This window comes from Lycorma delicatula, chromosome 1, assembly GCF_047948215.1.
Source record: "Lycorma delicatula isolate Av1 chromosome 1, ASM4794821v1, whole genome shotgun sequence".
Taxonomy (NCBI): domain Eukaryota; kingdom Metazoa; phylum Arthropoda; class Insecta; order Hemiptera; family Fulgoridae; genus Lycorma; species Lycorma delicatula.
In genome coordinates this window covers 323,529,409-323,541,944 of record NC_134455.1, presented here as the reverse complement: position 1 = coordinate 323,541,944, position 12,536 = coordinate 323,529,409, and the positions used below count along the sequence as shown (strand labels likewise).

The window sequence follows — 12,536 nt, the reverse complement described above, 5'->3', positions numbered from 1 at the left end:
CTGATCATTGTGGAGTGTAAATAAAACTAGTTTTAATACTGCATGGTATCAACCTGAATTCCCATTCTGAATAGATGGCGTTTGAATTAGTGTACCAAATGCATTCCATTTGATGAACTTTCTTGGTAAATTCGAAGGGCTGTAATTGTTCAGTGTACCTTGACTTTTGAGAACCTGTACTTCTTCAATTGAACACACTGAATGTCAGACAAGTGCTTTAGATAAATTCCACAATGAAAATTTATATTCAAAATATATGTGTTTCTTTCCTATTTAGGGATATAATAACAAAATTAAGTTTGATGAAAAATTTAACAACCATCCCATGTTTTTCAGATGGCCTTTTTCGCTTCCTGTTTAATATAAAAGTTAATATAATTAAACACAATAAGAAAATTGCATAATTACTAAAGAATGTTAAAAAAATGTCCTAAATTAAAATGTAACTCCTTGGTAAGGAATCTCCATAACATAACAAAAAATAATTTGCTCATCAGCTTTCAAAAGTATTATTAGACTAAATATAAAAAATTACTTGAAAATTTTCTAATGACTTCATAAATATACTAAAAGAGAATAGAATGATATTTATAAGTATTAGAAAATTCTACATAAGCAGTCCCATTATTTACTGGATGAATTGCAACTGCTTAAATATAGATAAAATCATTGTACTGTACTTCTCAGATAGAAGTATCACCACTAATAAAATGTATAGAGCTCCTATTAATTGTACCGACTGTGTTTTTTTAGCTGTAGTTCCATGATTTTTTGGGTGTTATTGTTAAATGACAAATTCTTATGGATATCAAACTGATTTTTTTGCAACAAAATCAAATTGTACTATTTAGTTTTGAAGCATATCAATAAAATAAGTTTATTATCATTAAATTATGTTATGCCTAATTATATTCTGAAATACAATATCATCTCTTGGAGCTTCCTAAAAAGTCAAAAAGAGTTTAACGATGTAAAAACGGGCAGTCAGATCACTGTTTTGCATCCATAAGTATTAATCAGATAGACAGATAATTAGCAAATGAAAGATTATTAATTTATGTGTTTATATTTATTAATAAGCAACCTTTGCTAATAAAAATTATTAGTTTATTTTTAGAAGTAATAGCCAACTCTATTAGTCCTGATAGAGGTTTCAAATGCAATTCTTTGGCTTATGAAAAGGGCCATATTATACTTCCATATCATTCGTTAAAAAAAAATGACTAATTCATTTAAGAGATCTTTCCACAACATAATTTACAGATTGTCTTTCACAGACATATGGCTCTGAGTTTTTTTAGTACTAAATAAAACCCTAAACGTTCTATTATCTCTTTAACATTTATTTAAACATAGGTTCAAATTATTTTCATTAATACCTTTTGAATTGATATTTATTTTATAGTTATTCAGTATCTTCTCATAGCTAATTTTGTGTAATACAAACTTTCATCACTTATATACTGAGCAGAATAGAATATTTGTTTATGTTTACTTTGTCATCATCAAAACAACAAGTTCAAGATAAAACTTTTTCAACGCACTATAAATAATATGCCTTAAAATAAGGACTGTGTATATAAGTTCTTCATTTTCATGCCAAAATTGTATTTTTCTGAAAACTGGATAAAGTGTTACATAAATTATAATTTCTTCTTCACATTATCTTGAGAAATCATCAGAGTTCCAAGAATAACACAAATGCATTATAATTTCAAACTTCAGCCTAGCTATGTACAGCATGGAACAGCGGCACATAATTTTTACAAGTGTTGCCACTTAACAATACATCCATGTACCTAATGAGGACTTTCAATTTGGTATGGGTTCCAGAATTCCATCTGGGATATTTTGGACAAAACTCATAATTCATGACCGACCTGTCAATTCTTTGGAAACAAATGGTAATCCATCTTTAAAATGATTTTTTGCTGATAAGATAGATCTCTGAACTATCAGAGAATGAAGATTTACATCTTCATTCAGGTGCAAATTTCTATTAGCTTAACTCAAAAACTAAACAAGGTGACTACGTGTTATTCTACAATCTGAATAACATAAACTGTTTTAACTTTAGTACTAAATCTATAAGCACAAACCACAAAGACTCAAAGCAGAAGCAAACAAAACAAGCTAAGAAATAGTGTAATATTAGCCTCATTGATTTGCAGCACTGAAATTAGAATATTACCATTATTTTTTATCTTTATTATGCATAATCATCAACCACAACATTCCAATGTGCACAAAACACTAGAAACGTTTTCAATACAACACGTTATCCGCCATTAAACTAATGACTACATCCCTAAAAATAAAGGTTTTACCTTTACTAATCCTTCTTTTCCTTCTCTGGACTTCATAGACCAGGCTTCCATCTTCAACTATATTTTCCTTAAATGCTGTAATTAAAATACATCCGATGGATTACCATTTTTCTGGCAATCCTTTTCTTAACCTTTTTCTTTCAATTTTTACTAACAGTACTAAAATTACCATGCAGACATCACAGAACAAAAAAAATTTAACTCGATCCTTACACCCATGGTTCTCAATCCATGTTCCATAGAACAATGGTGTTCCAATGAAAAAATCAGATTACACAATTAAAAATTTTAGTAAAAGAAAAATCAAGACAATACAGAACAATTTTTGGTATCAAATTGTAATCAGCAAATATGAACGACAAAGTATATCTTTTGGTTCTTTAATCAGAATTCAAATATAGAACACACCTCACTTGTGCAATGCGCACAATTCATTTTACTAATATAGTTGACTTGATAATGCTGTGTGTTCATGGCTACAAGTGGAGACAACAGGGGCACGGCAGACAGAATACCAATAAACTATATCAGTAAATGAACTGTGCAGAAGCAACATGTGTTCTGTGTGTAATTGAATTCTGAAAAGTTAATGTGAAGTTTATATTGCTGATTTCTTTTCCAGTGATCTTACACAATTTTTTAAATTAAACGAGTTTACATTTATTTAAGTCTTGCATTATATAAGTTAATTTTATATTTTCATTTATATATTTTTTAAGAAAGATAAAATGGATAAATTGATCACAAAAAGATCATGTACTGATTCTAATGATGATACTAGTACTAGTAAAGCTGGAGACGATGCAGTAAAGACAAAAATTGTGAAATTAACTCAAAATGTCAATCATTTGTATGATAAAGAATATTTAAAATTCAGGTTTACTTGGACCAGAACTATAGAATGTCAACTCCAACAATATCTGTAAACATTTTTGGGCTTCTGTTACAATCACTCTTAAAAGAGTTTTCTATTAATCCATTCCCAAGAAAACTAAAGCTTATTATAGTAATCAATAATTTCATAAATATTGTCTTTGGAGGTACAGTCAATTTAATGAGGGATCAAGACGCTAAAAATAATAAAAGAGAAGTTCAGAGTTACAAAAGTGTCTAAATTGAGATAGAGAATGGAAAATTTTAAAATTAAAAGTCCAGAACGTTTAAGCACTTGCAGACAAACTCTACAGTGTGATTTTCAAACAGACAAGCAGTAATGCCAAGTCAAAACATTAACACAAACTGAACAAGGTAAGTATAGTGATGTAATAATAATAAAAACAGAAGTTAAACAAAGAAAACATGTTACACTGCAGTAAAATTAGTTCGGCAATACATGGAAATTCATGCAGGTTTCTGGTGTCTGAATTGATCCAACTCATTATCCATTAAAGATGTAATTTACTGTAAAATAAAATGGTAATAAACTACAATGGTACTAATAAACTACAGCGGTAGTTTATTAGTTCTTAGATGGCGCCATTGAAACACTGGACTGTACTGAGATAAAAAAATAAAATTATAAATATAATCTAACCAAACTTAAACTACACTTGCTAGTCAAGGTTAGTGAGCAAAGTGAGCGTAGGTTAAGTTTGGTTAATTATATTTATAATATTATTTATTTTCTTATTTCAATATAGCGTTTCAGTGGCGCCATCTAACAACTAACTAACTATAGTGATAGATCGCCTACTACATTAATACCAAAAATTTTCTACTCTACCCTACTCTAGAAACTTGAGAGCAACATAATATTTATCTGGTGGAGTTTTACTGCTGATAGATATAAAGCAGTTGAGGTATAAGAGATATAGGAGCTCCAAGAACTGTAATAATCTCATCTAGTCATATACTTTTCTATCTTACAGTGAACCAGTTACTAAAAATAATATTAAAGCCTAAAAAAGGGACACGTCAACAGATGTTTAAATCTCTGCATATGTAACTACAATTATTATAAATCTGCATATATGAAAAAAAACTTCACAGACTCTGTGGCATTTAACATACATACAGAAGGACCTCCCAGTATAAAGACCTCCATGATTCCACAGCGGTCATAAATTAGACAGTTCTTTCCTTCAGTGTACTTTTCTTTTTTTAACATAATCATTCTGTACGGCTTAAAAACATGATTACATGGTCTATTGCAATTTTAAGTTTTTCTTCTTTGGCTACATATGTTCATGACGGTACAAACTTCCAACAGCGGCCAATTTCATTAACCCTCAATATCTTGCAATATACAAGGTTTGATCAAAATATACATAGAATTTTTAAATTTTCTGTGCTTTTTAAGACCAACAGTCATAATTTTATTTTTGTTGCGTTAGTACACTTTTTCCTAACGTATATTTACATTGGTAGCTGTTCTGGATGTTTAATTTATTGTTGGCTTTTGGAAAGATTACGTGTTTTCATATGGTAAGCAATCTTTACCTTCTGGAAAAAATGGAACAAAGAATTTGCATTAAGAATGAAATAAAGTGCAGCACCGCGTTGAAAATGTTGAATGTAATTCTTCGATGAATAAAACAAGCATTTACAAATGGTATTAATATTTCCAAGAGGGTCATGATATTGAAGATGACGTGCACCCTGGACATCCCAGCACATCAACAACCGATGAGAACATTGAAAAAGTGAAGAAAATAATTATGGACAATCGCTGAATCAGTATACTGATGTTGTTGGCATATCATTTGGCTCATGCCAGGCAATTTTTTTGGATGTTTTAGATGTCAAAAATATGGCAGCAAAACTTGTTCCAAAATTGTTGAATTTCAACCTAAAACAGTACCAAATAAACATTGCTCAGGAGTTGCTGAATGAAGTGAACAACGATCAAGAAGCGCTCAAACAGGTCATAACTGGTGATGAAATGTGAGTTATGGGTATGACATCGAAACTAAGCCCAATCATCCAAATCGATGCTTTGTGATAAACTAAGAACAAAAAAAGATCGTCTAGTTTGATCGAATGTGAAGATTCTCATCAATGTGTTCTTCGATTTGAACAGCTTAGTGTATCATGAGTTCCTGCCATCAGGTCATATGGTCAATATGGAGAACTACCTGGAAGTTCTACGCCATTTGAGTGAAGCAACCTGAAGAAAACAACTGGATCTGTGTGAAACAATTCATGGCAATTGCACCACAATAATGCATCCACTTGCACTTTAGTGGTTGTTCATGAATTTTTGGCCAAAAACAACACTGTTATGATGCCACAGCCTCTGTATTCACTGGACATGGTCCCTTCTTCCTATTCCCCAAGCTGAAAAGAACCATGAAAGGATGATGTTTTGCCAACATTGAAGAGATAAGACAATCACTGAAGGAGCTAAACACAATACCGAAAATTGCATTCTGGTGCTTCAAAGATTGGAAAAAGAATTGGCACAAATGTATTACATCTGAGGGGGAGTTCTTTAAAGGTGGCAAAATCAATATTGTGAATAAATAAAAATGTTTTGAGGAAACCAAAATTCCGCACATTTTTTTTTTTTTAACCTCATATACAGGGTAAATATCAGCAATATTTATTTCTTGAACAAATGGATTGGAATTGTATTCAGCAGTTGAAATACCTGCATCAGCAGCTTTATCTAAAATTTTTAAATCGTGTAATATCTGGTCTTCTAAATTTATCAAAACTACTCTTTATCAACACTACACTTACTCTCTTCTGTAGTTTCATATGACAGTTACTTTAATGACTATAATATTTACATAGCCTTTATAGAAATATTTCCTGCATAACAGGCATACAAACCAACTGATTAGTTTTGGTAACTACTTTAATCCTTGAAAACAGGTTTTTAACTTCGGTATGAGTTTCAGAAATTTTCAACAGCATTGGTGAAACAATTCTAATTTCTTTCAAATATCTAGCACAGTTTTCTGTATAAATGATTACAGTCAAATGTGACAATTTAGTTTCTTGCTGCTTTATTTGTTTATTTACCTGATTTTTATAATTTTTGAAATGTTTATTTCTTTTTAAAAGCATCATCCTAAGATTTTTTGCATTTTCCTTTTTTCTGCCTTTCATTCCTACTCTTAATTATGTTCTGTAAACTTGTGAGGCGCATCACACAATAAAAAAACATGGATATTTACAACTACGTGCTGATAATTATTTGATGAAATTTAATAAACATAAAATTGTAAAATAATATTTGCAACCTCAAAATATAATGATGTTAAAGCCCAAATCAAATAAAATATTAAAATAAATATTTTCAAAAAGTTCACTAAGCTGATCAGAAAACATTAAAAAAAGGATATATATGTTATCTTAAACAGCCACTGTAAAACTGCATTTAAATGAAAAAGCACTGTAACTGAGTCACCAAATAAACAGAACACAGTGAAAGAAAAATGGTTAAAGCAGTATCGAAATGCAAGAAATTAATAAATTTTGGGTTCTACTGCAAAATGTGCTAATCAATATAACCAGTGATATGCGCTAATCTACTGAACAATTACTTGCACAAAAACTACAATAAACAGCCTAACAAAGTTTATTACACACACACACATGGAGAACAAAATTCTAAAATAACAAACTATAAAATACCTACAAAATCACGTACCTGCTTCCTCTGCTTTCTCCAATGCTTTTTGAGCTTCTTCTCTACGCTCCATACGTTTATTCAGTTCTCCGGCCTTCATTTCAGGAGGTTTACCATCAAAAACATAAACTGGTTTGATGCCATTCTCCACTAAACGAATTGTGCGGTAAAATGTACCCATTAAGTGACTGTAACATAAAATCTTTAGTTAAAGAAACAAAAATTATGAAGACAATAAAATAAATTTTCATGAAAATAACTAAAATGGATACTAATTATGTTCATTTATTTTTTTGGATTTATCATAGTGCCTAGTCCTCAAAAAAAACTTAAAATAGCATTGTAGTAGCAGCATCAAGTTACATCTCTGCATCAAAAGACCTATCACCTATACTCATAAATCGCAGAATTGTCCTGTTATTCAATATTACTACGTTATTCAAACAGAACTTAACAACTTTAAAAGCATATAACAATTAATTTAGATAACTTATAAATTTGATTGCAATCTCATTTCTTAGCAAAACAGATCAAATTTTAACTCTTAATTCATTACTACCAAATACAGCTACAAGCGCTGAAACCAGTATTGTTAAAAATGGATACATTTACTGGTACAGAACATTCTCGCTGTGCACTTTGGTTTCACAATTTGCAGTCAGAAACTGCAGTTCATGTAATTTTTAGAGTACAGTTGGGACGCTCCTAGTAGGCATACAATTTGCTCTTGGCCAGTGGCAGCTTGTAGCTAACATTAGTGGGGATATTGCTCCAGAAATTTTTTCTGGGTCTTTTCAAGGTCATGTTAAAGTTTTCTGTAAAATAAAAGAACCGAAAAAAATAAATCAAATAGAATAGCAGGAAGCAGGATAATAATCCAATTCTATACTTTATCATGTTCAAGAATATGGTACACAGTTTAACCAAATAAATAATAAAATGTCAATACAGATAATATTTTTTATTATTATTAATTATTAGATAACTTAGTAAGATATCTGCTTAAAAACACTATAGTCCAATGGTGCTTAATTTTAATTTCTATGTACACAGAAACAAATAGATAATTAGTTTTTACTCATTACCTTGTCTTTCGCCCTTCCAGCGTGTTTTGGACAGGTCTGGTAATCAAAGAGCGCTTGCTTTCACCACCTTCTGATCACTACTGAAAAAACAACTAAGCCACTTTCATACTCCTTCCATGACTAAACTAGAAAACGAAGCAAGCAAGGGATGTTCCATACATACTTGGAGTAAAAAATAAACTACTTTCCACCAGCACGCCAGGGTCGGTACTGCAGGAGCACAGTGCTCCCTCTCCCTCGCAGCCTTGGGTGCAGCTTCCTATGTGTGCATGCGCACAACAGCCAAACACCACGCTCCTTGAACTGTGAAGCGCACAGTTCCATACAAAGATTTTTTTATCTTTTTTATAAGCTGGGAGATGGGTACCGACATTAGGCTTAAGGAATATATATTGTACAATTATAAAGAAAAAAAGACTCATATTAAATGTTATCAATAATATCAAGTGGAAATAGGGGTTCTGCAGTTCCACAGTGCCTATACACAAGCCGCTACTGCTCTTGGCACCAAACCTTTGATTAGGCAGGTTGTTCTATTAAACATACAAAATCACCAGGACGCCCACATGTCCCTGAAGCTACGGTGGGACAATTCAAAGAAAGTATTGTACTCAGTCCAAAGAAATCAACTCAACATGAGACTGCCATTCCACAAACAACTGTCTGATGAGTATTATACAAATGATTGCACTTGAAGCCATACAAACTAACCATGTTCAAAACATTACAGATGGCAACAAAGTTGCTCAGCTGCATTTCTTTGTGGAAATGATGGATAGAATTGCAGACAATGATACATTTTTAATGAAGAGTCAATATTTCACACCATTTGCAAGGTGAGTAGCAAAATCCCTCATGAAACTTTACAGCCCACTAGTGATAGTCCTAACGTCAATGTTTTTTGTGACGTAAGCAAAAAATCCTTCCAGGAGGCAGCTGTAAATGGTAATTTTTATCTGGACGTGCTACAAAATTTTCCAATTCCTCAGTTATACAATAATGACCAAGATTGATACCATTACTATCCGCAAGATTACTAGCACCACCTCTCACTACCGCCTAGAATTTGAGATTTTCTTTATACACAATTCTTAGGTTGGTGGATTGGTCGCAAAGGTCCAATTGAATGGCACTTTGCTCCCCAGGATTGTCCCTGCTAGATTTTTTGTTGTGGGGGTTTCATTAAAAATCGAGTTTTATGTACTAACTTAGCCAGCTGATCTTGTTGAGCTAAGACTTCGAATAAATGTATATATTGCAATCAGTTCAATTAATGATAAATAAGCAACCCTCCCACCCAGACCAATGAGATGAAGATGATTTTTTTCTTTGTTATGAATCTCTGGAAGTCTCCAGATATCCCATGCAGCTTTCTGGAATCGGGTCTCTTAGGCGGCTACATCTCTTGTTCACGACATGTGAATAAAAGGTGTAGTCTTGTACACTCAGGCCAACATACCTGAGATGTGTAGTTAATTGAAACCCAAGTACACGGGTACCATGAGGATGATATGTATGACATGTAAATGTAATTCTTTTATAGACTCAGGTCCACCAATCCTGAGATGAGTGGTTAATTAGCCAACCACCAAAGAACAACGGTATCCACAGTCTAGTATTTAAATCCATATAAAAACAACTAACTTATACTAGGATCTGAATGTGAGAAATTTCGACTTTGAAAATCAATTGTTGAACAACTGATTTGTGACAATGAGTTTACCACTAGACCAGCCTGGTGGACCAACATAACTTTTAAACTTAATTTTTTAAATTCAGTTTTCCTCACAAGTCATAAATGTCACCTATTCTTTTTTAAGTAAAAAAAAGATAATTTTTGTTTTTTATCAGATTACAACTTTGTACTATCATTTCAAAAAACTATCAGGTTTCCCTACTGAACCCTGTACACATTCAAAAGAAAATATCCATTATATTTCTCACACAACAAAATGTAATCCTTTCATTCTAAAACAAAATGGTACATTAATCTCATTCTTTATATAATCTATTGCAGCCTATCTCATGATTGAACCATACATCTAAGGTGAAAATAGTACATGTTATAACTGATTTCCCTGAATGTATATTTCTGTAAACTGTTCATTATACAGCCAACCCCTACAGTGAAAGAGTGATGTATGTCTTGTAGTCCTGTATTCCAAAATGATATCCAGCAGTGTATTAGTTCAGTGAAGTAGACAATGTCAATTAATGAGGGTTGTTCAATAAGTCTAGAAAAAGAAAAAAAATTATTTTGTGTAGATTTTTTTTTTATTTTTCAACATAATCTCCTTTAACTATTCATTTTTCCAAGCGTTTCTCCCTTTTTTAAATCGTCCAAAATGTAGGATTTCAGAAGGTCCTCAAAATAAGCAACTGTTTGGAGGATGACCTACTCATTTGACGTGAACCACTGCCCACCAAGCCATTTTTTCAAGTTTGGAAATACAAAAAAAAAAAAATCACTGGGGCCAAATCTGGTAAATACGGTTTGATGTTGTAATAATTTGAACTTTAATTCCATAATTTTGGCCATAGAAACTGTGCAGGTGTGCATCGGTGCATTGTCTTAATGGAAGAGGATATTTTTTCTTTTTCAAATGAGAACGTTTATACTTGATTTCTTCGCTTAACCAGTGCAATAACGATGCATAATACTATAATATGCATAGTTATTGTTTGTCCTTTTTCCAAGTAATCAATGTAGATGATAACATATGCATCTCAAAAAACCGTGGCCATCACCTTGCCGGCTGATTTCACCATCTTCGCCTTCTTTGAAGCCTGTTCACCTTCAAAAACCCACTCATTTGACTGTTACTTTGTCTCTGGAGTGTAGTGGTGTATCCATATTTCATCCACAGTTATGTATAGATGCAGAAAATCATCAGAACTGTGACAGAAAAGTGCCAAAACAGCCTCAATCAACCACATGATTGTGTTTATTCTCCACTGAGAGCAAATGCGGCACCCATCTTGCTGAAATTTTTTTCACACCCAATTTTTCATGCAAAATTGAAAACACTGTATCTTGCGATATGCCTGTGGCCTCAACTATTTCGCACACTCTGATTTGCCAATCACTCTAAACCATATTATGAATTCTGTTCATCATTTTGGGGGTGGTCACTTCCAATCCATTTGGGATGACCCAAATGGTGTTCATCTTTTGTGGATGTACGGTCACGTTTAAACTCATTTACCCAACTGTAAACAGTTGCAAACACAGGTGTCATGAACTTCATCCAACTCAGCTTTGATCTCTTTCAGTGTTAAGCCTTTTAAATATGTGTTTAATCACCACTCGAAACTCACTTTTCTCCATTTTTCTAAATAAATAGCTTGTTGCTTCAATTAACTATGACAATGAAACCACGTGATGGATACAGCTGAAACTTTAACTGCACTCTAGCGACAAATAACGCTTACTAAAAGCAAACCATTTTTGATACTACAAGTGCCATCTCTTGTATTTTCTAAGGACTTATTGAAAGACCCTCGTACTTTTTACACTTTAATTCAGACAAAAATCAGATTTTAGAAAATAAATTATCATAAAACAACACAAAAAATTCACGTTTTCAAAATAGTGTTCATGTAGTGCTACTGAAGTAAAAAAAAACTGTAAACTACAGAAAAATTTAAAAAAATAAAAAATTCAAAATAAAAATTAAATATTTTATTTCTGACTGCTGTAACAAATTTTTTTCCTAGAAACAATATTAACTATAGTTATGAGTCATGTTAGTACGTGACCACAATCTGGATGACTAGTACTGGATCACCAGTACTACCTGCTGTCGAGTTGGAGACGTGCAGACGTTCCTGTAGTCGCTCCGCGTTTTTGAGTTATTTTGACTGGTTTTTGGTGAATTTTTTCGGTTTGGACATACAGGCATCAAAGTGAATTGGATAACGGACTATTGTGTGAATTTTTATGAATTTTGGACACGGACTAACAGAATTATTAGCGTTTTTTCTCAATTGAAAAATTTTGAGGTTAGTGAAGTTTTCTTTGGATTTCTTCGTGACCCTGAAGGGTATTAAGTGACCAAGAGTGTTGAAAACTGTGTTTAGTGATCAAACAAAACTTTCTGCAGTACCTAAGTGAGTAAAAAACATTGTCTAAGTTTTTTTTTTTAATTTAGAGGTTATACTAACATAATAGAATATTGTAAAAATTTTCAAAGTCAATAGACAGGCTAGGCCTGTCATAGTTCATTGAAGTAAACAAGGACTTAGTTAAAATTTCGAAGAAAATTTTATAAGACTGAAATATTTCAAAGTCCTACAGACACTCTACTAGGGAAATCCTTTCCTTACATAATTCCTACAGTTTTCATCCTATCCCAAAAATTTGTCCATATCTTTCCGGATCACAACTTTCTTCATCAGTTGACCCCCCAAAACTTTTGATTACTTTTTCGAACTCATACATTTAGTGCCCCCACATCCCCCCCAAATTTTTTTTGGGGCACCCCCCGAGTGGGGTGTCGTTGAACTTGGGATTGGGCCCTGAGTCCAACCCAAGGTCATGAGACGACG

The 12,536-nt window shown here is 32.5% G+C and overlaps 1 protein-coding gene across 1 annotated transcript in view; it reads right to left on the bottom strand.

Annotated features, from left to right (window-relative positions):
- Fen1 (Flap structure-specific endonuclease 1) overlaps positions 1-12,536 on the bottom strand; it is a 77,060-nt gene that overhangs the window by 35,704 nt on the left and 28,820 nt on the right. Inside the window, exon 3 of the mRNA XM_075382026.1 lies at positions 6,925-7,091. Coding sequence (XP_075238141.1) covers positions 6,925-7,091 — 167 coding nt within the window. The remainder of the gene's footprint in view (positions 1-6,924; positions 7,092-12,536) is intronic.